This window comes from Dipodomys merriami, unplaced genomic scaffold (assembly GCF_024711535.1).
Source record: "Dipodomys merriami isolate MVZ:Mamm:240054 unplaced genomic scaffold, mDipMer1.0.p SCAF_12, whole genome shotgun sequence".
NCBI classification, from domain to species: Eukaryota; Metazoa; Chordata; class Mammalia; order Rodentia; family Heteromyidae; genus Dipodomys; species Dipodomys merriami.
In genome coordinates, this window is record NW_027202493.1 from 5,668,048 (window position 1) to 5,692,931 (window position 24,884).

General features: G+C 44.0%; 1 protein-coding gene across 3 annotated transcripts in view; it reads left to right on the forward strand.

Moving 5' to 3' along the window:
* Positions 1-6,263: 6,263 nt before the first annotated feature.
* Positions 6,264-24,884, forward strand: part of Rab11fip1 (RAB11 family interacting protein 1) — a 40,143-nt gene continuing 21,522 nt past the window's right edge. The window contains exon 1 of one of the 3 annotated variants that reach the window (XM_070016183.1): positions 6,264-6,700. In XM_070016183.1, coding sequence (XP_069872284.1) covers positions 6,324-6,700 — 377 coding nt within the window. In that variant the 5' untranslated portion in view covers positions 6,264-6,323. Of the gene's footprint in view, positions 6,701-13,255; positions 13,398-24,884 lie in introns of those variants that run through there. The other 2 variants (XM_070016185.1, XM_070016184.1) reach the window with 2 other exon arrangements.

Here is a 24,884-nt window from a genome sequence, read left to right on the forward strand (position 1 = left end):
AGCCCACCTGAAAGGAGGAAGCGTAGTGTGTATTTAAAAAGTAGGTTTTGACAATGGAGGGGGTAACAATGCTCAATAGGAAGTGTACTCATTACCTTGCTCATGTAACTGTAACCCTCTGTATAGTATCTTTACAATAAAAAATTTTTTTAAAAAGTAGGTTTTGAGCTGGGGGCCTGCAGCTCACACTTGTAATACTCACTACTCAGGAGGCTGAGATCTGAGAATCATGGTTAGAGCCAGCAAAAGCCAGAAAAATTTAAGAGACTCTGATCTCCAATGAACCAGCAACAAGATCGAACTGGAGACATGACTCAAGTGGTAGAGCATCCACTGTGTGAAAAATAAGCTGAAGGGCTGGGTGCCAGGGGCTTACATCTGTATTCCTACCTACTCAGGAGGATGAAATCTGAGAGTTTTGGTTCAAAGCCATCCCTGGAAGGAAAGCTCATTACACTCTTATCTCTAATTACCAAAAAGCTAGAAGTGAAACAATGCTCAATTGGTAGAGTACCAGCCTTGAGCAAAAAAGCTTAGGTCCTGAGTTCAAACCCCAGGATTGGCACAAAAAGAAAAAAAAAAGGAAGGAAGGAAGGGAAAAGAAAAGGAAAGAAAAAAATCGGAAGGACAGCCTGAGGACCTAAGTTAAAGCCCTAGTATTGAAAAAACAAAAATACAAAAAAAAATTAACAACAAAAACTTCTGTCTTCTATATGCCACAAAATGGCTCTGGATGGGACTTCATCTACATAGAACACTTAATTCTTTCTAATTAGAGAAAATCTTACAATTTAAAAAAGATGATTGTGAGGGTGCGGGCTTGGCAAAGATGCGGGGTCCCGGCCGGCGCCCACCGCAGTAGACCTACCGAGGAGGTGCTGCACAGACCAACGGATGGAGCGTCAACTCCGAGTCAACCCTGGTGACCATGGCGGTGTTTCACGACGAGGTGGAGATCAAAGACTTCCAGTATGACGAGGACTCGGAAACCTATTTCTACCCCTGCCTGTGTGGCGATAACTTCTCCATCACCAAAGAAGATTTGGAGAATGGGGAAGAGGTGGCAACGCGTCCTAGCTGTTCTCTTATAATAAAAGTAATTTATGACAAAGGTCAGTTTATGTGTGGACAAACAATCCCAGCTCCTTCAGCCAACAAAGAATTAGTTAAATGCTGAAGAAACCTTCAGAATCCAAGTCCTAAAGAGTTGGTGTTGAGCCAGGATGGAAATATCAAGTGCAAAGTTACTGGCTTCTTTACAGGGACATCTGTTTTATGGCTTGTTGTGAATGTAGAGCTTTTAACAACTGCCAGGTCCATCTTCAACTAGAAAAGTGAGCTGCTCATGACATGTCAGACTTGGATTTCATGCTTAGAACTTTGAAGTGTAAGTTGGAAATATACTCGATCCATTTGGATTTCAAAAAAAAAAAAAAAGATGATTGTGTGGGGTAGTGCTAAAGGTGTGGTGTGCAGTATTAAATGACTGTATTAAATGAGGAGTTAAAAGTCAGTTATGTCCCTTCTTCTTGAATTGCTTCTGGGAGCAAGGCATATGGGAAACGCAGAGATACTAACCTGGAGTTGAGATGCCCATTTCCTGCCTTTGAGAAATGAATAAAACAGGCACTGAATCGAAGTGCAAGAGACCAGCTAGGAATGGGGACATGGTTAAGGCTTTGTGTGGGAAGTGAAGAGGTAGAAACCTGTGAGTGATATAGCACTGGAGGTGTGGAGGAATCCAGGGCCTTCCCTGGGGAGACCTGACATATGGGAAAGACAATTCATTTGTGTTATCTATACACAAAGCTTGATGGACCAGGCAGTAGTGTCAAAATGGTGACAGAAAAGCCTCTCATCTATGCAGTTCAGATGCAGTTTTGATTTCCCCTCTGCCCCAGCCACTAGGACAATAGGGAAAGAGTTGGGTGACAGAGATCTAGACCTCCCCACACCTTGTGACCCCACCGAGTAAGACCTGAAAGGCAGCCACAGTGAACCCGGTGGGTGGATGGCTGTGGCAGCTGGGCAGAGAAGCCAGGAGGCTGTTTACCAAGAGCCAGGTGAATGAATCACTGTGTGTGGACGTTTGTCACCACACCCGGGGAGTCTGAGGCAAAGGACAAAGACAAGCAGCCATTACCAGTCCCTTTCTGCTCCTCCCCCCATTCCACGCCTGAGTTCCTAGACATGATTTTGACCCGCATATCCCTGGAAGGGGACAGTGACAGTTTCCCTGGAGTCCCTCTTCTCCAAGGAGCCTTGTTGGCTGTCCGGCACACAGATCTCCATTCCCAATCTGATTTAACCGGCAGCAGCTCTGCAGCTCCTGCTGCCCCGGACCTCTGAGGCCCTGGGCTGGATGCCTGGTGCTGCTTTTGGCGAAGGATGGGTATCTTACCTGTCCAGTCTAACCTGCCGGACACCTTGTCCACGTGCTTAGAGTGACTGAAACTCATTTCCTCTTTCAGTGGGTCTTAGAGGCGGGGCAGGGTGGGAGGAAGGGCAGTCATTCTTCAGTACCCTGACTGTGGGAGGTGAATATAAACACTCCTGGGATCCAGTGACCCTGGGAGGATTCAGCTGACCTCCAGCTGCTGGCTGGACAGGTGGGGGCTGGGAAGGGAGGGAGGGGTAGCAAACAGGGCTCCCAGTGTGCTAACCTTGGTTTTTGTTGCCCCTGTCACTGTACCTGTGCATCTCCCCCAATCTTAGAATGTGGGGCTGTCAAACTGAGAGGAGGCAGATTGTTAGCTCTGGGTGGTTGGCTGGTCAGTCATCGGGTCTGTGGACAATGTGCTCTGGACTGGAAGAAGGGAAGAAGCAGCCAGGAGGCCTGGGGGAGCTGCAAATGGCTCTGAGACACATGCTGAGCCCTTCTTTCTGACAAATGTCCAATTCCTATCTCCAATGACACCATGCACACACCTGGGAGCTGGTGCTGCCAGTGCTGGGTATCTGACCGGAGGACCTTGCTTTCTCCTGGTGGTAAGCTGGCCTTCCCATCTCCTCTATCCTATCACCACTGTGTTAGCCAGTCTGGGTCTGGTAGAAACCCAAACATATGAGGTCATAGTACTTACAAGTTTTCTTCCTGCTCTCTCTCTCTCCCTCCTCTGGTCCTTGACCAGTGAAAAGCTTGTTCCTCTCAGCCTGTATGGCAGGTCAGCCAGGTATCATTCCCTGCTGTCTTCCTTGGAGGAGTGTTTTGCCAGCAGCTAGGTGCTGGTGGCTCATTATTATAAATCTAGCTCCTTAACAGACTAAGATTTGAAGATTGAAGTTCAAAGCCAGCCAGAGCAGGAAAGTGTGAGATTCTTACCTCAACCAGCAAAAAGCCAGAAACAGAGGTGTAGTTTAAGTGGTAGAGTCCCAGCCTTGAGTGGAAAAGGAAAAATTTTGAGAGTGGAGGGAAGATCAGAGCTAAAAGCGTCTTCCCCTCAGGTTTGGGTTTGACTCCAAAGTTAGACTCGGGCTACTTCTGCTCATGCCTGTCAGGCAACCTGAGCACAGTTAAATGCTGTCCCTGCTCAAAGCCCTAACCCAGGTCTAACATTGTATTACAAGCTCTATAACTTTGTGTTTATCTCTTCATGACCTGGTCTACCTAATTGTTCTGTTTCCTCCACCTGCTCCAGGGCCCTCATAAACATCCAACATTCCAGTCACAATGGGATAACCTGTAGCCCCTAAACATGCCACGACTTTGAGACCCTGACATCTTCGAGACCCTCACAGCTGTTTTCTTCTGTTGATATTCTGTTCTCCTATGCCTCCTTCTCTGACTATCAATCCAATATATACTCAATGCAATTACCTTCCTATAAACCTGCTTAGGAAGGTGTCCTCTTGCCTCAAAAATACCTAAAGCAGCTGGGTGCTGGTGGCTCAGGCCTGTAATCTTAGCTACCCAGGAGGCTAAGATCTGAAGGAAAGTCTGTGAGACTCTTATCTCCAATTAACTATCAAGAAAAGACTCAAGTGGTAGAGCACTAGCCCTGAACAAAAAAGCTCAGGAATAGAAACCAGGCCCTGAGTCCAAGCTCTGGGACCAGACCACGTATGCATGTACACACACACACACACACACACACACACACACACACACACACACACACACACACACACACCCCAAAACCTAAAGCCGTTCATCAACAAAATATTTCCTTTATATTATTATAGTGCTTAGTAATATAATACTTCCTTTATATTATTATGGTGTGCTTTGAAACCTAGTCACACTCAACTTTGGGCCCCCTAAAGTACCTTCCACATGTCTGCCACAATTTAAGATTTGTGTGTACCAGTTTTGGGGCTTGAGCTCAGGGTTTAGGTATTGTCTCTGAGCTTCTTCTGCTCAAGGCTAGTGCTTTACCATTTGAGTTACAGCTCCACTTCTGGCTATTTATTTATTTATTTATTTTGCTGGTGAATTGGAGATAGGAATTTCATGAACTTTCCTGCTTGGTCAGTTTCAAACTGTGATCCTCTGCTCTCAGCCTCCTGAGTAGTTAGGATTACAAGCAGGAGCCACTGACACCTCGCTTACAAAGTAAATTCTCAATAAATCTTTATGGACATGTATTAAGCCATAAGTTGAATGAAGTAAACAGTTCCTCAAGAAGGGAAGATGGTACCAAAACAATAGAATGCTGTCCTGCCCCTATCTCCCCACTTCCCACATTTAGTAAGTATGTACAACTTACTAAACAGGCTTGTTGCACACTGTTGCTGCCTTCAGTTCCAAGTCTGAGGCAAAATGCCTGTCTTCTGATTTCCTACAGTGTAAAGGAAGCCTGACCAGCATAACCTGTAACTCTTCAAGTCAACAGCACTTCCTGAAAACCTTTGTAGCCTCAGGTTTCTGCTAGGAACCATGAAGGACAACAGTTGCCTGGTCCCTACCCTCAAGGTAGTGAAAAAAGATCAAAAGATGGGAGATGTTTGCCATGGGAAGGCTTGGGTAAGCAGAGCATAGCAAGAGCAAGGAAGAGGACAGGCAACAAAGTGAAGGACCTCCTGCAGGGGATAGATTATCTAGGCTATAGGTTTGTTTGTTCAGGAGGTAAAGGTGATCTTTTAAGGTAGGGCCCAACAAGGAATACCTTGAAATCTCTTAAGTGTGAAGTTAATGCTTTTGCAGGTGAGACAACATTGCAGGGTTCACCCCCATCTGCCAGATTAGTGAAATTTAGCAGTGTGGAGGGAGGGAAAAGTCTGGAGGTTACAGAAATGGGTCCAGCAACAATCTAAGACTGCTGTTCTGAGGGTCTGAAGAAGCCGGTGAGTCAGTGAACTCTGGATTGGGAGTCAGTTTTAGTCCCAGCTCTGCAACAGCACCTAGAACACATAGCTTCCCTGTTCTTCACACTTCCTTAACTGTAAAAATTTAAAACCATTCCAACAACCTTTGAAAACTGATGGCCCACTGGGAAGGAGTGGAGCCTTAAACTTGAACCTGAGAAATGAAGGGAAGTGGTCAGTCTAATAGGCCCTTAGGAGTTGAGAGGGAGCTCAGAGATGAAATTTAGGAGCGTGTGATGTGAGCCCAGCCAGATACAATGGGGAACTGCCAGGGTCAGGGGCTGCCAGCTGTCCTGGTGTCTGATGTGGCAATCCCATTTCCACTTCCCCCTTTTCTTTGCGTTTTTTTTCTGACTTAGCCTCACCGTATTTGGGGAGGGCAGGGCAAAACAGGGCACCCCCTCACCCACCTCATCCCGACTTACCTTCCCCTTTTCTGGCCCTCACAAGATCCTCTTCTTCCCCTGACTTCCCCCAGAGCTCAAGTAGAAAACAGCCTTGCATTGAGTCACCTTCATTTTCAGCCTCCCTCCTAGATAACACGGAGACCTCATGTGTTCCAGGAAAGATGCTGAAAACATGAATGCATTTTTTTTTCTTTTACACTAATCCTAGCGGGCGATGACTATCTTACTTTATGGATGAACAGAGACTTACAGATCTTAAGTAATCCACACAAGACCATACACCTGCCATTTGGTGATGCTTTGGGCTGTGACACCCTTAGGCAACAGATGAGAATTCTTGAGGCCTCGCCCCTGCTCACGTGACCTTACCCTTCTTTCTTTCCCCCTCCACACCCCCCCCCCGCCCGCCCACGGCACCGCTCCAGCCCCGCCCCTGGCGCCCCAAGCCGCTCCTGGACAACAGGTTGGGGCGGGCGGAGGGACCGGGCCGATGGGGGCGTGCCCCGGAGGGGGCGTGACCGGAAGCCTTAAAGGGGCCGGGGCGGCGGAGCTGGCTGTACCGGCAGCGGGCCTCCGTTCTCTCCTGGTGTCTGAGCTGGTCGCGGTGTCACCATGTCCCTGGCGGCCTCGGCGGGCAGGGGCCCGGGGACCCTGTGGTCCCCAACCCACGTGCAGGTGACGGTGCTGCAGGCGCGGGGTCTGCGGGCTAAGGGCCCCGGGGGTACGAGCGACGCGTACGCGGTGATCCAGGTGGGCAAGGAGAAGTACGCCACGTCGGTGTCGGAGCGCAGCCTGGGCGCGCCGGTGTGGCGGGAGGAGGCCACCTTCGAGCTGCCGCCGCTGCTGGCGTCCGGGGCCGCACCCGCGGCCGCCGCCACCCTGCAGCTCACCGTGCTGCACCGCGCGCTGCTCGGCCTCGACAAGTTCCTGGGCCGCGCCGAGGTGGACCTGCGCGAGCTGCACCGGGACCAGGGCCGCAGGAAGAAGCAGTGAGTGCGGGCCGCAGGCGAGGCGGGGGTCCCGGGACCCCGAGGGGAGAGCGGGGGGGGGCTCCCGGGCGGCGGGGAGCCAGGCCTTTGGGGGGGGGGGACTCGCCTCAGCGAGGTGGCACCGAGCTCCCGCGTCCTTCCGAGGGCGCGCCCCGCCTCTCTCCCCGGGCCTGAATCTGCGGGGCGCCCCGACGCACGGTCCACGCGAACTGAGTTTTTGATGGGCAGGAGACTGCTTCGGTATTACTCGCTTTACCTTCTGGGTATTTTACAGAGCAGCACCCCTGAGCTGACGGACCCCTGACCTCGGGGAAAATGAACTGCAGGAGGGCCATCCCATGATAATGGCCCCCAGAGTAGGGCCATTACCGTGGGGGGGCGGCTGGAGGAGGGGAGGCGGGGAAGATGGAAAGCCACCAGTCTGCTTGGCTAACTCCCACCCCTACCTGAGTTTGTTCCTTCAGCAAGAATAGTTTGGTATTTGCCCCCCCCCCCCAGTTCCAAATTAGTAGGGATTTCACAGCCGATGGATGGCCTCAGTGTCCATCTCTGGGCTGGACTGAACTGGGTATTGGTCCTCTTTGGAGTCTGTCCTACTCTTGGTCTAGACTGCTCTCTCAAAGTATCTCATTACACCAGAAAGCTGGGCAAAACCCAGCCAAAGCTCACTGTTAGGGATTTATTTATTCTCATTGGCAAGTGTTTGGAAAGGGCAGTGCTCTATCCCATGGAACATCTGTTTATCTAGTGTACCAAAGCTGGTCATGATTCGCCTACCTAGTTACATTGCTTGACCTAAAAGATACCAGCTAGACATCTCACCACCTAAAACCTTGCAGTGTGTTGAAGCACACTGACTCACCCATTGGGAATTAGATAGAATACTTTAGCTTTTCCTTGTGGTGATTGGAACAGAAAAGGCTGGAGGCTTCCTAGTTACCCTGAGCTTTACTTTAAGGGTGGACTTAGTTTCAGGGAGTGTGTTTGGACATGGAATATCTGATTCACTTATCTGGGCACAGATGAATAGGCATTTCTGAACTCAAATCAGATAAAAATGGAGACTCTTGTGAAGATGGAGGGATTATCTCATAGCATCACCGTGCAAGTCAGAAGGCTGTTCAGTGTCTTTGCGAAGGAGCAGGTGAAGCAATGCTAATATTCCATCAGATTAAATGACATTTTGGGGCCTTGGTTGTTGGCTATTGGCCATTCTTTATCTTGCCTCATCTTAAAATGTAAGTATGTTATTCACTTCCGTCTTTGCCATCTGTTTCTCTGTGAATATTTCATCTCTTTGACAGATAGATCACATCTCCCTACCAGAGATGGGGATTTCAGAGTCCTGAGTCTGGTGTCCTCTGTGAACCTGACTCATTGTTGGCTTGCTCAGGCTCACCTGTTTCCCTATTTCTAAATGGAGCATGTTGCCAGACTTAATTGATGTTTGTAAGGTGTTTCTGCGATTCTGGACTCAGGAAGCTGGTGTTAAGATTCAAAAGGTTCTGTACTGCTTTGTGAGAGAGAAAACCTTTCTAAGCTGTCTTTAAGTTAAGTCTCTGCATCTCCATTTTGCTCATCTTCATGTTAATCCTAAACCTACATAGTCACTCCTGTTTCTATTACAAGAGCTCACTGCTACTTAGTCACAGTATGACTTGCTGGAAAAATAGTGCTTAGTTAATGTGTTTGGGTTTTTTTTTTTGTCACTTCAGTGGAAGGCTTCCTGCTCCTCTACGAGTAGTAGATGAAATCATAAGCTTTCCATCTACCACTTCCTGGGGCTTTCCAAAGAGTTGGTGGAACCCAGTTAAACTGAGTTGTTTTCATGCCTCAGTTTATCACTAGGGTACCCTACGTCAGCTGAGATTTGGAGAGTAAGATATGTTCTCAAAGGCAGAAGTTTTAACAGAAAGAAAACAGTTGACCTGGGAAAGTCATTCAAACTAGTTATTAATGGTTTGACTTAGACATTGCAAACCTTAGACATTGCAAACCGAAACAGAACAAAAGCTAAAATCCTGGTCTCTTGAGAGAGAGAGAGAGAGAGAGAGAGAGAGAGTGTGTGTGTGTGTGTGTGTGTGTGTGTGTGTGTGTGTGTGTGTGTGTGTGTGTGTGTGTGTGTGTGTGTGTGTGTGAGAGAGAGTGTGTGTGTGTGTGTGTGTGTGTGTGTGTGTGTGTGTGTGTGTGTGTGTGTGTGTGTGTGTGTTGTGTTACTCCCTAGCAAAGAAGAGTTGCTTCAACAGAGCATGACTTTTGTCATGGGTCCAGATGCTGAAACTCAAGAGTCATTTAAGCATTAAGAGCCAACTGTGCTAATGTTCCCACTTGCTTTCTTGTGAAAGCCTCCACCTATCAAATTAATTTGGAGTCAAGAGAATGTGTTTTTTATATCATTTCAAGTTTGGAGTGATGACACACACCTTTAAAACACTAACTAAGGTAACACATAGCTGTGATGTATTTAATAGGGTGTGACCTTTGGTTGGAAATTTATTGTTACATCTGGTAGAGACTAGGGTCTCAGAGGATCTTTGTTAAATGGGAATCAGTGAAGTACCAGGACCTCAAACAAGGCTCAAGGATATTCTAAAATGTAGCTATTTGAAAGAATTGGATATTCTAAAGTGTAGATAATTGAAAGAACTGTAACTGTACTCAAATGTTGGAATAAGTTGACAGTTGAAAAATTGGGGTTACTAAAAAAGAAATAGGAAATTGAATTATGTAACTTGAGGGTAGGGACAGGAAAGGGAAAATGGGAAAAATGATGGAAAAGGTGGCAATGATCAAAATGTATTGTACTCATAGCTTGACTTAGGGAATTGTACCCTCTTTGCTCAACTATTTAGTAATAAAAATGAAGAAGAAAAGAAATAGGGCTAGGAGGTTGTTTTTCTAGGACAGATTCAGAGAAATGGCTTAGATGTCCGTAGAGATAAATAATTCCCATGATAAGCAATTGGGGTTTGTGCTTACACTTTTAGGTTTTCTCTGCTTAAATTTTTGTAACAGGTTGGAAATTTTAAGCGGTGTTCTTACTGGGTTTGTTTTGTTTTGTTTTGTTTTTTTCCTTTCTTTCTTGGAATTTCCTTTAAAGATAGTATTGGGCTTTCCTGGAAGCCCTCCCACTTATCAAGCCCCACCCACTTCACTGGAGAAAACTAAGCTTGGTGCGTAAGATTGAGTGTTCTGTAGGTTCTGGGGTAAACAACTTTACCTTGCTACGACCAGTAGAGCAGAGTATGTCAAACTTGTCATTAGTTGAGGTGCAAGAGGTTCCTTGTGGTTTTTTGATGATGATACCTAGCATTTTGTTTGTAAGATTTTCATTTAGCATGTAGGAACTTCCAACTGCTTTTTCATTTCTTTCTCATTTTTACAGTTCATTTAAATACATTTTAATACCTACTATGTGGCAGGTGCTGTATATACAGAATAAACCAGTGCTGAACAAGGCAGGCATGGTATTTGCTTTGGAGACGCTCAGGGCCTTGTGGGGAGTAGACTTTAAACAAATGAACAAAAAAATAATCATGAATTGTGATAAGTCCAGTGGAGGAAAAGAACAGGCTATCACAAAAGAGAAGGAATGTTATGATTTGAAGGAGATTATGAAGTGGGGTGTGGTGGATGGAGCCTGGAGTCCCAGTTATTCTAAAGATTGAGGCAGGGAGATTATTTGATCCCAGGAGTTCAAGCCCAGTCTGAGCAGAGGAGATTGCAAGATAGCTTTTGGCATATATCTGAGGAATAAAGAGGACTTCTACTGAAGAGTAAAGCAGGTGGGCCTGGTAAGAAACCTGTGCAAAGGCTCAAAGGCTGGAGCACCTGGGAACTTAGGGGATTGTGTAGAGTGAAGCTGAAGAGAAAGGGATAGCTTTATTTAAGAGGAATAGAGCCAGGCCCTAATGCTTAAGCCTGTACTTCTAGTTACTCAGGAGGCTGAAATCTGAGGATCAGGATTCAAAGCCAGCTTGGGCAATCTGAGATTTTTTTTTTTTTTTTTTTGGTCCGGTTGTGGGGTCTGAACTCTGGGCCTGGGCGCTGTCCCTCACCTCTTCAGCTCAAGGCTAGTGCTCTACCACTTGAGCCACAGCGCCACTTCCAGCTTTTTTCTTATGTGGTGCTGAGGAATCGAACTCAGGGCCTCAGGCATGCAAGGCAAGCGCTCTACCACTGAGCCACCTTCCCAGCCCACAAATCTGATATTTTTTTTAAAAAAATCTCCAATTAACTAGCAAAAAGCCAGAAGTGGAGGTATGGATCAAGTGGTAGAGTGCCAGCTTCAAGTGAAAAAGCTAAGGAAGAGCTTGAGTTTCCGAGCTCAAGCCCCCAGTACCAGCACCAAAAAAAAAAAAAAAAAAAAAGGAAGAAAGATAATGTAATTCAGTTGTGGATTTCAGAAGTACTTTATGGGTTTAATTGGCCTAACTGACGGACTGAAGTGGTAGGGGGTGTGAGAGAGGAAGTAATAAGAATGAGCAAGTAAAATAAAGAGAGCATGGTGTTGAAAGTGAACCAGGAAGTGTCAGCTGCTTTCTTCCTCCAACAGTCACTTTGTTACTAGGGTGAAGTCACCATGATTGACAACTTGGGCAGTGCCATTTGGAAGTTGCGTTTCCTATTGTAGCAAATGACTAGGACACGCCATTGAAACTAGGGTGTGTATTAAGTCTCCCAGTAGTTACCATTTTAGTGCAGGCCAAGTCTTTTGTTCTGTAATCCAGAAGCAACTGTAATCTTGTTGGAGCTACTCTATGTAGCTGATGATGTCACTGCTTCAGGGACTGAGGAAAAGAAGTAAGATGTAACAGTAGGTGCCAGGAATTGGTGGCTCATGCCTATAATCTTCACTCCTCAAGCTGCTGAGATCCAAGGATCATGGTTCAAAGCTAGGCTGGATAGAAAGTCTGTGAGACTCTTCTCTCCTGTTAACCACCAAAAAGCGGGAAATGGAGGTGTTGTTGACGTGATAGAGCTCCAGAGCCTTGAGTGAAAAAGCTAAGTGAAAGCATGAGACTCTGACTTCAAGTCCCACTACTGGCTGGCACACACACATCACCCACCGTCTCCCCTCCACAAAGGGTATAAACCCATGAATGAAAAGTAAAACTCTCAAATAAATGAACCACTTAATGTCATCACCTCTAACATGTATTTTTTGGCATAACTCTTCCTCCCTTTAACCGTATCTTAGATAGCTAGTAAACTCCTAAAGTATTAGTTGCTGTGTATCCTGGAAACATACTTTTGAAGGAACAAGTACTCTCTCTGGCTTAGCTCTATCAGGACCAAGGAACTCAGGCCATATAAATACAAGACTGATAGGAGGTCATCAGAGGCCTTATCTTCTTTTCAGAGCAATTCCCAGGTTGCTCTTTGGTTCTAGATCTTGGCAGGTCCTTGAGGTTCTTTGAATTCCAACAAAACCAACACCCAGCCTTTGTGTTGGCAAATGAGTCCTGCTTCTTCTAAGGTGTTCTGGGTTGGCTTTCATGCCATATCGGACTCAGAAGACCTAGCCTGACTTTTGCCATTTTTTCCTGAGGCAGGGATCATTTCTATCTGTTCTTTGCTCTGTGACCTAATGCAGGGGCTCAGTCAATGTCTCTGGAGTGTCTGAGTGGTTGGGGGTGTCCTACAGGCCAGGTGTCAGTTTGCCTGGGTGAATTGGAGAATTGCTCAATCTTACATTTAGCCAGTGAATTCAAGACTGGAGATGGTGGGCAAAGTCAGGAACAAAGCTCTGCCTCTTTCAGTTTCCCAGCCTGGGATTCAGGTCTGTGATTGATTACTGCCCTTTCTTAACACTAAAGAAGCAAGCTTACCTCTGTGACCATGTGGGTAATGATGCCTTTTGCAAAAGAGCCAGTTTGACCCACTAATGAGAAGAGAAATTCTTTCCCTGCTGGGAGAGGTATGTTGATAATCTAGGAAAGAAAAATCGAGGGCTTGAGTCTCCAGGGTGTCCCTGGGGGAATACTTTTAGGAATGTGCCTGTGGAGAGAAAAAAAGGCAGCTGTGATGATCTGTTCTTGAATTTGGGCCCTTGAATTGCCCAGAGGAAAGGCATTTATGAGAACTATTTCCAGAGGCGTGACTGCCTCTTACATCACTTTGGTAGTGCATTTTTATGAATAAGGACATGGCTAAGCTCTAGATAAGACAATAAGCGTTCTAGATATAATGGTCTAAAAGGGCCTCTTGTCATAGAATTAATGTCTTCTGTGTGAGCAACTGTGAGTGCAGTTCCATGTTTCTAACTTCTTCTGGGATGTCACCTCCTATAGCTCTTTTCCTTTCTTGGTCAGCAAATGTGATTGGTGTACACTGCAACAAAATGAAACTTTTCATTTGACTAATAATTTATTAAAGTGAAATTAAAAAAATTTTTTTTTCCTGCTTTGGACTTAGTGTGATTGCAAGATAAATCACAGATTCTCTGCTCCCTTGCCAGGAACTCTCAGAAGGGAGTACGTGAGTCTGTTTATGGGGCGAGGAGAGTGAACTGAATGTTCTTTGATGTTGGTCATGCACGTTTGTTTTCTTTTGTCTTGGCCCAGAGATGTGAGTCAAACCATTGGGTTTTCTTTCCCATCCTTAAAATCTCTTCGCTTGAGAACCCCACAGTTGGCAAGCTGTTCTTTGGTAGATCAAATATAATGCATCAGTGGCCCTTACGTCTGGCCAACAGGTAAGATCCTGGATCTAATGGTAGAGTATTAACTTTTGTGTCTTTTTTGAGATATGATCAAACCTTGCAAGTAGATGATTACAGGCACAATAGGCTTACCTGTTTTAAAATGAGTTAATTTTCCTAATTCTTAGAGAATCTTCAAATAGTTTTTCCTTCAGTCCACTGAAGAATCTACTGTTGGTTTCTTCTTGGAAACATTGGTTCACACACTTTAGAAATTTTGCCCTGGAATGTCTGAGTGAATGGGAGCCCTGTTTCTCATCTCTTTTCTTTGCTTAGAAACTGAAGGATTGTGTGAGAGTGGCTATGTATCTCTCAAGAAGTGACAGGAAATATATTCCAATCATAGTGTTTTTTAAAATCCTTATAATTTTGGAAATTATATAATACAAACCAATGTATAGGTAAGTCTTTTCTTACTCCCTTCAAAGGAAAAATCCATTGTTACTTACATTTGATGACTAAGTTTAAATATTACAGAGTATAATCGGAACTATTCATACCTTAGGCTGTGGACATGGTTAAAGTGCTACATAGTGCTTGTCTAGAAAGTACCAGGCCCTAAGTTCAACCCATAGTACTACCAGTGTATACATTTGCTATCATAAATTCTCTTTCCACAGCAATCTTCTGAAGGGTAAACTGGAATATTTGCACTTCACAGAGTATCATAGTCTTTAGACTCAATGATACCGAGACTATAAGGCAAGCACATGTCATGTGCTACAGACAAAATGACCAGTGCATATAAGTTACAGCTAAAGAATAATTATGACTACAGCTTACAGCCAGACACTGTTTCAAACACTTCTCATGTACTAAACCATCTGATCTTCATGACAGCCTCATGAGGTAGGTGTCCTGAAGCCTGTTTCAGAGAAACAGCTGAAGCCAGAGAAAGAAAAATAATTTGCCTAAGGCCTCTTAGCTAATGACTGGTTAGGTCTTGGCAAGAAGAAGAAAATGTATAAAATAGTAATAGATTAGTATGGGATTCAGTGAATTAAATTTTTTCTTCATTTTTGTAAGATGTTTTGATTTAAATGTTTTTTAAGTTATTTTGAAATAAGGTCTCACTATGTAGCCTGTGATGACCTTGAACTCTCTGTCTTCCTGCCTCAATCTCCTGAGTGCTGATTCAAGCCAGCACTATGATACTTGGCCATGTTTTAATTCTGAAAGAATTTCTGTACTGGGTGCTTGGTGGCTCAAGCCTGTAATCCTAGCTACTCAGTAGGCTGATATTCAAGGATCATGGTTCAAAGCTAACCTAGGCAGAAAAGTCCCTGTGAGACTTTTACTGTAATTAACCACTCAAAAACCAGAAGTGGAGCTTGGCTCGAAGTAATAGCACTAGCCTTGAACAAAAGAGCTCAGGGACAGTCCCCAGGCCCTGAGTTCAAGCCCCACAACTGACTGGAAAAAAAAAAAAGAATTTCTATAGGCCCCAGAATGTTTGAAATCTGTTTATATTCTCTTCCCTACCATGTCATTTACCTGTTCTTAGTATTTAATTTAGATATTCTTCCAGGGCTACTGAGGTACTGTTTTAGAGACCAGGGTGAGAAATGAACATGATTTGTCCTCTGCTCTCAGGATCAACCAGTTCTTCCAGCAGTTGACCATGGGTGAGGGAAAGGTCTAGGGAGGAAAGGTTGGCTGATGGGGCTGATGGGTAATTCTATACTCAAAAGTTAGGCACTAATAGCCAGCTACTTTATTCTATAACAAAACTTGTTAAACTGCATAGCTTTGGTAAAATACACTCTGCCAAAGTTTTATTGTTTTTTTTTTAATAGGTCATGTTTATACTTCTAGGCTAATAGGGGAAGAGACTAGACATTGCAACTCAATCCAAATGGACATAGTACTCTTTTTAGCTCCCTTTTGGGTTCTTCACACGCTAACCATTTAATTAATTAATCCATTCATTCATTTTAAAACTTTATTTTGTGCATGCATTTGCATGCAGCAATGCTGAGGCTTGACCTCAGGACCTCACATTCTCATTTATCTTTATTTTACTCAAGTCTGGTGTTCTACTACTTGAACCACCGCTCCACCTTCAGCTTTTTGGTGGCTAAATGGAGATAAGGGTAGCCAAGGTAGGGTTCAACTGGTGATCTTCAGATCTCAGCTTCCTGAGTAGCTGGGTATGATCCACCAGCACCCAGCACATATTATTTATTGTTTGTTCATTTTTGTATCAGTACGAGCACTTAAACTTGATGCCTTTGAGCTCTTGCTTGACTTCTTTTGTTCATGGCTAATGTCACCTGAACCAAACCTCCAGTCCTCTGCTTTATTTCTAATCCTTGCTGCAGATGGTACCTGAGCCCTTTTGTAAGGCACCTCCAGTGAGGCCTGGCACGTACTCTGTACGTGAGGTACTACTCTTGTTCTTCCTGCTTCTCTTCTCACCTGAGGCCACAATCCCCTGGGTGTAGATGCTTGGTTACTGTGGGAATGACTCACACCTCGGGTTGTATTTGAGGTTTGGCCTAAAAAGGAAAGTAGGCAGCCCACACTGATCCTGGAGTCCAAACTGCACACATCCTGTGAGATGTACACTGACCCATCTCAAATATGGCAACCACGCGAAGAGCTGCCCGCCTCGTTGGCTTTCCCTTGCGTGGAGCTTCCTAGAGTTTGTTTGAGGATTTGTAGTTATTTATTTTGCTAAATAGTCTCTAGGTAGGTGGCTCTGGTAGCCCCGTTGGGATTTAAACTAGCTGAGAACCTTATGTGCCGTGAAATTGTGTACTTGCTCAGAGTGTCTTTTCCAGTGAAATTATTTTTGTATACTTCTCAATAACAAAAGTTGCCTTGCAGTTATCCCGATGTTCAAAATGAGAAACTAGGCAGTAGTTGTATCAGTGTAGCTGATACTTTGTGATATGCAGTAACCCACTGTGTAGTCAGTCTACTAGAAGGTAAGCTTGTATGAGCTTCTTCATCGTCATATCTCTAGTTCCTGGCACGTAAGCATGTGTGTACTAAATCTCAGAAGCCAACGTTTCTCTATATGGGTCTGCCCTCCAGAATGTTTTGAAGGAAAAATATGTTTTCTTCAGTTGCAGAAAGACATACCAGACAGCCCTTTGCCAACTAATATGAAAATCCTATCAGTCTGCAGGGATGCATCAGGAGACTGTATTTCCCTGTCTAGGAATCACATTGCCTGGTCCAGTGAGAGGCCCCTGGATCTGCTTTTTTGTTGTTGTTGGTTGTGGGCACTATACCTGAGCTTTTGTGTTGAAGGTTAACACTATCCCTTTGAGCTACAACTCTACTTCTAGTTTTCTGGCAGTTCATTGGAGATATGAGTCTCATGGACTTTCCTCCCCAGGCTGGCTTCAATCCACAACCCTCAGATCTCAGCCTGCTGAGTAACTAGGATTATAGATGTGAACCACTAGTGTCCAGCCTGAGATCAGCTTTCTGTGTGAGATGTCGGCTGTCTGTTCTTCTGCAAATGGGCCCTAAGGTTTGAGTGTTTTGGGGTCCCAGAATGACTGATGGGAGCCCTAAAAATGTTGAGCTGGCCTTCTCAGTAGGCATGTCCTGGGTCCAAAGCCTGTTTCTTTCTCCATGTGGACACCTAACATGTGTGTCCTTTTTACCTCTCTCTGCATTGCTTCCTTTTTTTCCTTTTATTTCTCTTCCCCGACTATTGCTTTTGTTTGTTTATTTTGTTATTGAGACAGGGTCTCAATATGTAGAGGCTGGTCTTGAACTTAAAATATGCCTGCTTCGACCTCCTAAATTCTAGGATTACAAGTGTGGTTATTTCTCTTCTCATTCCTTTCTCTTGTAATAGTGGGGACTGAACTACGGCCTTGAGCTTGCTAGACAAGTCCTCTACCACTTGAGCTGGGCCCTATTTCTCTCCCTATTCTCAGCCCTATTACTCTCTTTGAAAGTATAAGAAAATATAAAAATTGTAAATGATTTTCTGTGTATTTTTAGCTATTGCCTTGTCTTCCCATTGCCCCCTAAATCAACACAAATGACAGCAATAGAGTAGGCCATTTGGATGACACAGTTTTGCTTGTATATGCCAAGACTGTTACTTGGGAGACTATAGAGTTGATAACAACAATTATCTCTGCGAAGAGGACTGAGGGGCCAAAGGAATGAATAGTTCATTCTGTGTGGTTGCAATTTTTACCCTATACCTGTTATTACTTTAACAGAAGGTTATGGGGCAGAAGGTAGGGCTCAGGGATAGAGTGTATACTCAGCTAGCACTCACAGGGCCTGAGTTTCATCCCCAGCAAGACCCCAAAAAAGATATAAATCACCTGTTAATTTTGTATGTTCAAAGATCTTTATAATTTTTTTTTTTTTAACTCAGGGCCTGAGTACTGTCCATAAGCTTTTTTGTTGAAGGCCAGTGCTCTATCAGGTATGCAACAGCTCCACTTCCAGTGTTTTTTTTTTTTCTGGTTAATTGAAGATAAATGGATTTTTCCTGTTTAGGCTGGCTTCAAACCTGTTCAGATCTTGGTCCCCTCAGTAGCTAGGATTACAGGCCTAAGCCACCCGTACTTGAGGAGCAAAAGGCTGGGTTTTAAGTATAAGTTAAAAAAAAAATACTGATTTATAGAAAGGACCATTTAATTAGGTTTTTTTTTTTGAGGTGGGGGGAGAGATGGATTGAAGTTTTTTTTTTTTTCTTTCAGATTATAGGCTTAAAAATAAACTTGTTATCTTGCGATTATACCTTTCTTTCTGTACTCTGCCCTTTGGACAGGAAAATGAACCCAGCCTTGATTTCTGAGATAAGTCAAGCTTTGTGGGTCTGTGTGAAAGGAGTGCCGGGCACACCCATGCTGCCACCATATGCTGGGTAGCCATGCTGTGACTGCATTATTTATAAATTGCTCTTCTTATGTGAACTGGAAGACACAGAGACACTGAGAAACTGAACGGATCTTTTTTTTTTTTTTTTTTTTCTGTTGGTTGTGGGGTCTGAACTGTGGGCCTGCGCCTAGGCTCTGTCCTTGAGCTCTTCAGCTCAAGGCTAGCGCTCTACCACTTGAGCCAAGGTGCTACTTCCAGCTTTTTCTGCGTATGTGGTGCTGAGGAATCGAATCTGGGGCCTCATGCATGTAAGGCAAACACTCTCCCACTGAGCCACTTTCCCAGCCCCTTGAATGGATATTAATGTGAAATCTACAACCTGCCCTTGATTTGGGATTTCTAGGGTGAGACATTCATGGACAGTGGCCTACACTTGTCTTCTGCAGTTGTGTGTGTGACAGACATCTGTCACTTAGCCTGTCTTTCCTTATCCATCTTTAATGAATCCAACACAGAGTTTAAGTTGAACGATTTCCTGGAATGCCTATCTGCCTATGACTCCTGGTCTGTTTTGCCATCCTCACAACCACTGTAGCTATACTTGGCTGCTTGGTGTTTGGTTTTAGGTTTGCTTGGGACAATTGACAGAAAGAACTGGTTGAGTTTCTGGTTGAACCTCTTAGTGGTCCTGGAAGCTTTCTTTTTCTTTTTTTTTTTTTTTTGGGTCCGGTCGTGGGGCCTGAACTTTGGGCTTGGGCTCTGTCCCTCAGCTCTTCAGCTCAAGGCTAGTTAGTGATCTACCACTTGAGCCACAGCGCCACTTCCAGCTTTTTCTGCTTATGTGGTGCTGAGGAATTGAACCCAGGGCCTCATGCATGCGAGGCAAGCACTATGCCACTCAGCCACCTTCCCAGCCCCGGTCCTGGAAGCTTTCTAATTTAATTTCACCCTATGGGTGAGGTTGGGAGAGATAGTGGAGAATGATGGAAGGGGTGGCATTGGTCATGATGCATTGTACTTACAAATTGAATCCCCTTGGGTCCATGCCTGTAATCCTAGCTTTTGAGGAGGTTAAGATCTAAGGGTCAGTGTTCAAACCCACCCTGGCCGGGAAAGTCCATGATACTCTCCAAAAAGCTAGAAGTAGAGTTGTAGTTCAAGTTAACCTTGAGGTGAAAAAAAGAAAAGACAAGGACAATGTCTAGGCCCTGAGTTCAAGCCCCAGTTTCAGCTTGTATGCACATGCATCACACACACACACACACACACACACACACACACACACACACACACACACACACACACACACACACAGCCTCTCTCTTTCTCTCTCTCAGATAATTAAAACAAAAGAAAATAAATCCCACTTTAGTGCCCAACCAAAGCATATGGCAAAACTAGCTCCTAGGCAAGATTCTGGGCTTGATGGTAGGTTTGCTCAAAAGAGACACTGGCCCTATAACTTTTAGAAAGACAGACCTGGTTCCCGAAATGGTCAAGTGGCATTCTTAGAAGAACTGTATAGTTCTTCTGGCTGGCAGAAGCTGGTGGGGAAGGGCTGGGGAAGGGCTGGTGGGGAAGCCCTGCAGCCCCTCCTCCCTGGGTGGAGGATGAGAGGCTTCTGTTCCCTGTGGCCTATCTCCTTTGCAGGGGCCTACAACTGGTATTTACAAAAGCCAAACCCCCTTCATCACCAAGCTGCTGTGAACCACATGACCACCAGAGGAGAAAAATACAAATAATCCTCTCAACATCTAAATGACAAATATGCAAAGTATTCCAGGCCCGGTCCTAGAAAACACAAGGCTGATTGGGGAGAGAAATTGGCTCCAAAGACCTTGTATCTTCTAATATGGAACACTTTTCTCTCTTCTCTCTCATAAAAGCTTCAAAATAAAAGGTTCAAAATAGTAGTTCACATCTTGGCTGTATTTTGTCACTTTACATTTATGTATGTATGTATGTATGTATGTATGTATGTATGTATGTATGTATGTATGTATGTATGTATGTCGGTATGTCGATTGTGGGGCTTGAACTCTCTGGACCTGGGTGCTGTCTCTCAGCGCTTCAGCTCAAGGCAAGAACTCTACCACTTGAACCACAGCGCCACCTCTGGTTTTCTGGCTTTAAACCATGTCTGGCTTTAAACCACGATTCTCAGATCTCAGCCTCCTGAGTAGCTAGGCATGAGCCACCGGTACCCTACTTTACTTTAACTTTTTAATGATAGTGTATTAGGCTTTATATAGTCATATGGTTTATTATTGATGGCAGTTATAATGGGGTTTTCAACTTCTTTCCTTACTGGGGGCCATTTAAATTAAGCTTATAGGCTAGAGGTGGTAGAGCACTTGCCTAGCATGCTCAAGGTCTTGAATCCCATACCCTGAAGAGCAAAACAAAAATTTGAGCCGTGCTCCAGTATCACAGACCTGTAATCCTAGCAACTCTGGAGGCTGAGATCTGAGTATCATGGTTTGAAGAGCTTAGCCAGGAAAGTCTGAGACTCTTATCTCCTATTAGCCACCAAAAAGACAGCTTTGAGCAAAATAGCTAAAGTTCAAGCTTCAGTAGCAGCACAAACAAAACAAAAACCATGTGAATATACACACAAATCTTAAGCTTCTTCAAAAAGAGTTGAAATTTGAGACTTCTCCCTTTTCTCTGCTACAAAAGATGGATTAGGAGAGGATTTAAAGTAGAAGCCTTGGTGGGGAGAAAGAAGAGCTTTGGAAAAATGCAGAAAGGATTTAGAATCCTAGCCGTCTTCATACTAGCCATGGGATTTTGTACCAATGAGCCACTTTGTGAGCTCTGATTTCCTCATTGGGGAAGTGGGCATAATATCCACATTGTGTTATTCTTGTGAGACTTATAGGAGGTTGTCTGTTAAGTGCATATTGTACCTGGTATGCTGTCAGTGCTGGTCAAGTGTTAGCTATGCTGTCAGTGCTGGTCAAGTGTTAGCTTTCTACTTTCCTCTGCCCCTTGCATTTCTGTATAGAACAAGCCAAATACTGGGGCCTGCAATCTGCCCTTTGAGCCTGCTGCAGCTGAAAGTGAGAGAGGAAGTTATATTCATTTGGACGAAACCATCATTTCCTTAAAGCCCATCGTCATTGGTTCTTAAATAGGTCACTGAAAAAAAACATCAGAATGTAGGTTCTCCATTTGCAAGGTGACCTGTGGATGGCCCTTGTTAGGCCAGGTTATTTGGTCTTGGCTGTCCCTTAATGGTTCTGTTGGCAGCTAGGCCTCATGGTTCACCAAAGGTGTTGAGTTTCCAGCTGGAAAATGGATGCCAAGGAGATTGCTTTTCCTGAAGTTTTCTTGTCATCTGAGTGCGGCTGCTATAATGTCATTTACCACATCTTGAGGTAGTTTGTTAAGTGATTAAGTGAAATACTTGGATGATATTTGAAATGTTCTTTTTTTTTTTTTTTTATAATAGTAAGCCAAAGTATACTACCTTCTTTCTAGTTTCTTCCCCCTCCCCCCACACCAAGTTATGGTAAAATAGAACTCTCTTACTTTTAGCCTTTTGTAGTACTGAGAATAGAACCCAAGGCCTTGTACCTAATAGACAAAAGCTACAGCACAGACCTACACTGCTAGCCATTTTTGTTTTTGAGAAAATGTCTTACTAACTTTTGCTGAGACCGGCCTCAAACTTGTGAATCTACTGCCTTTACCTCCCAAGTATCTAGGATTATAGTTGTGTGTCATCCTGCCCTGCCCAGCTTTTTAATATTTATTTATTTAGTGTAGTCTTGGGGCTTGAACTCAGAGCCTGGGAGCTGTCCCTGAGCATTTTTTTTTTTACTTAAAAAATTGTTTTTGTGTAGTTGATATACAAAGGGGCTACAATTGTTACAGTTACATGACTCAGGTACAATCAGTACAATTCCTTTTGAACCATTTTTCCCTTTCCGTGGCTCCCAATCCTTCCCTCCACTCCCCACCCATAAGATATCCAGTCATTTTCTACATAGTGTCTGGGTGAGTATCACTGTTGAATCTGTTCATCTTTGTTCCACCTTTTATGTGCCTTCCCTTACTTTTCCAATGCAAACCAACTAACATTACAAAAGAAGAGAATGAAAACAACGACAATAGCAACTAAAGAGTGTCTCTTGTTTACTTTTTTTGGAGTTCATTTCATAAACTATTATTTTATATGATCATCTGTCCATAGCTATTGAGCCTTTGCCTACTATTATGATTGGCTTCCTTGGGCCTCTGAATGTTAATGATTAGGGTCCTATATAATTTATCATGTCCCAGTTTTATTCATTTGTTTTGGTCATTCAGTGTGTTTATTTATTTATAAGCACATTCTAGTTACCACAAATAAGGGAAACCATGTAGCCTATATTTCTTTGGCTCTGGCTTACTTCACTTAATATAATTTTTTTCCAAGTGTATTTCCTTACAAATGAATAGTACAATATTATTCTTTCTGATGGATGAGTAGAACTCTATTGTATACACACACACACACACACACACACACAAATTTTCTTGATCCATTTGTCCACTGAGGGCCATCTAGGTTGATTCCATATCTTGGCTATGGTGAACAATGCTGCAAGAAACATGGTTGTGCTGGTGGCTTTACTTTGGCCTGGTTTGTGATCCATTGGATAAATGTCCAGGAGTGGAATTGCCAGGTCATAGGAAAGCTCTTGTTTCCTCTTTTAAGGAACCTCCATACTGCTTTTCAGAGTGGTTGAACAAATTTACATTCATACCAACAGTGTAATAAGGTCTCTTTTGGCTATATCCCCACCAATATTTGTTATTGTTGATTTTCCTGAAAATGGCTATTCTAACTGGAGTAAGGTGAAATCTCAATGTTGTTTTGATTTGCATATCTTTTATGGGCAGAGATGTTGAACACTTCTGCAAGTGTCTATTAGCCATTCTTTTTTCTTCCGGAGAAGTCTCTCTTTAGGTCTTTAGCCTATTTATTGACTGGATTATTGTGTTTTTGAGGGTTTATTTTGGGGGGGGGGAGTTAATTTTTTGAGCTCTAAGTATATTTTGGATATGAGGCCCTTGTCAGATGTATAGCTAGTGAAGATTTTCTTTCATTCTGTGGGCTTTCTACTTATCTTGCTAGCTATGTCCTTTGTTAAGCAGAGGCTTTTCGGTTTGATACAATCCCACGCATCCAGCCTTTCTTTGATTTGTTGGGATTCTGTGATTTTGTTCAGGAAGTTTCACTCTGTGCCTAGAAGCTTTAGGGTTCCCTACCTCTTCCTGTAATATTTTTTTCTTTTTCTTTTCTTTTTTTTTTTTGGTCGGTCGTGGGACCTGAAATCTGGACCTAGGCATTGTCTCTCAGCTCTTCAGCTCAAGGCTAGCACTCTACCACTTGAGCCACAGTGCCACTTCTGGCTTTTTCTGCTTATGTGGTGCTGAGGAATCCAACCCAACCCAGGACCTCATGCATGCAAGGCAAGCACTCTACCACTGAGCCACCTTCCCTGCCCCTCCTATAATATCCTCACAGTATCTGACCTTACATTGAGGTCTTTGATCCATTTAGAGTTGATTCTGATGCAAGGGGATATATGGGCATCTAGCTTCAGTTTTCTGCATGCAGATATCCATTTTTGCCAGCACCACTTGTTGAAGAGGCTGTCTTTCTTCCAACATGTGTTTTTGGCTCCCTTATCAAATATTAGGTGGCTGTATATTTGTGAGCTTTTTTCTGGCTCTTCTATTCTGTGCCATTAGTCCTCAGGCCTATTCTTGTGCCAGTACCAAGCTACTTTTATTACTATGGCTTTGTAATAAAGCTTGAAGTTTGGTACTGATATTCTTCTACCACTGTTCTTCCTGCTAAGGATTGTCTGGGTCTTTTATTATTATTCCATATGAATTTTTGGATTGGTTTCTGTATTTACTTGAAGAAAGTTGTTGGGATTTTTATGGGTATTGCATTGAATTTTCATATTGCCGTGGGCAGAATTACTATTTTTACTATGTTATTTTTTCTCAAGGCTAGTGCTCTACCACTAGAGCCACAGCTCTACTTCCTACCTAGCTGACTTTGAACTGTTACCCTCAGATCTCAGCCTCCTGAGTAGTTAGAATTATAGGTGGGAGCCACTGACTCCCAGTCCAGCTTTTTTTTGTTTTGTTTTGTTTTTTGTTTTTTTGTTTTTTGGTCCAGTCGTGGGGCCTGAACTCTCTGGGCCTGATTACTGTCCCTCAGCCCTTCAGCTCAAGGCTAGCGCTCTACCACTTGAGCCACAGTGCCACTTCCGGCTTTTTTTCTTTTTGCTTATGTGGTGCTGAGGAATCGAACCCAGGGCCTCAGGCATGCAAGGCAAGCGCTCTATCACTGAGCCACCTTCCCAGCCCCCCAGTCCAGATTTTTATATTAATTAATTAATTAATTAATTTTGACAGGGTCTTGCTCTGTTGCTTAAGCTGGCCTGAAATTTCTTTCTTTCTTTTTTTTTTTTTTCTGCTTATGTGGTGCTGGGGAACTGAACCCAGGGCCTCATGCGTGCAAGGCAAGCACTCTACCACTGAGCCACCTTCCCAGCCCTTGGCCTGAAATTTCTATACTCAAGTGACCATCTGTTTCAGAATCTAAGTTAGTTGAGATTATAAGTGTGACCCACTGTGCTCAGCTTTTTAGTTTTAGAAATAGCTTTTAAT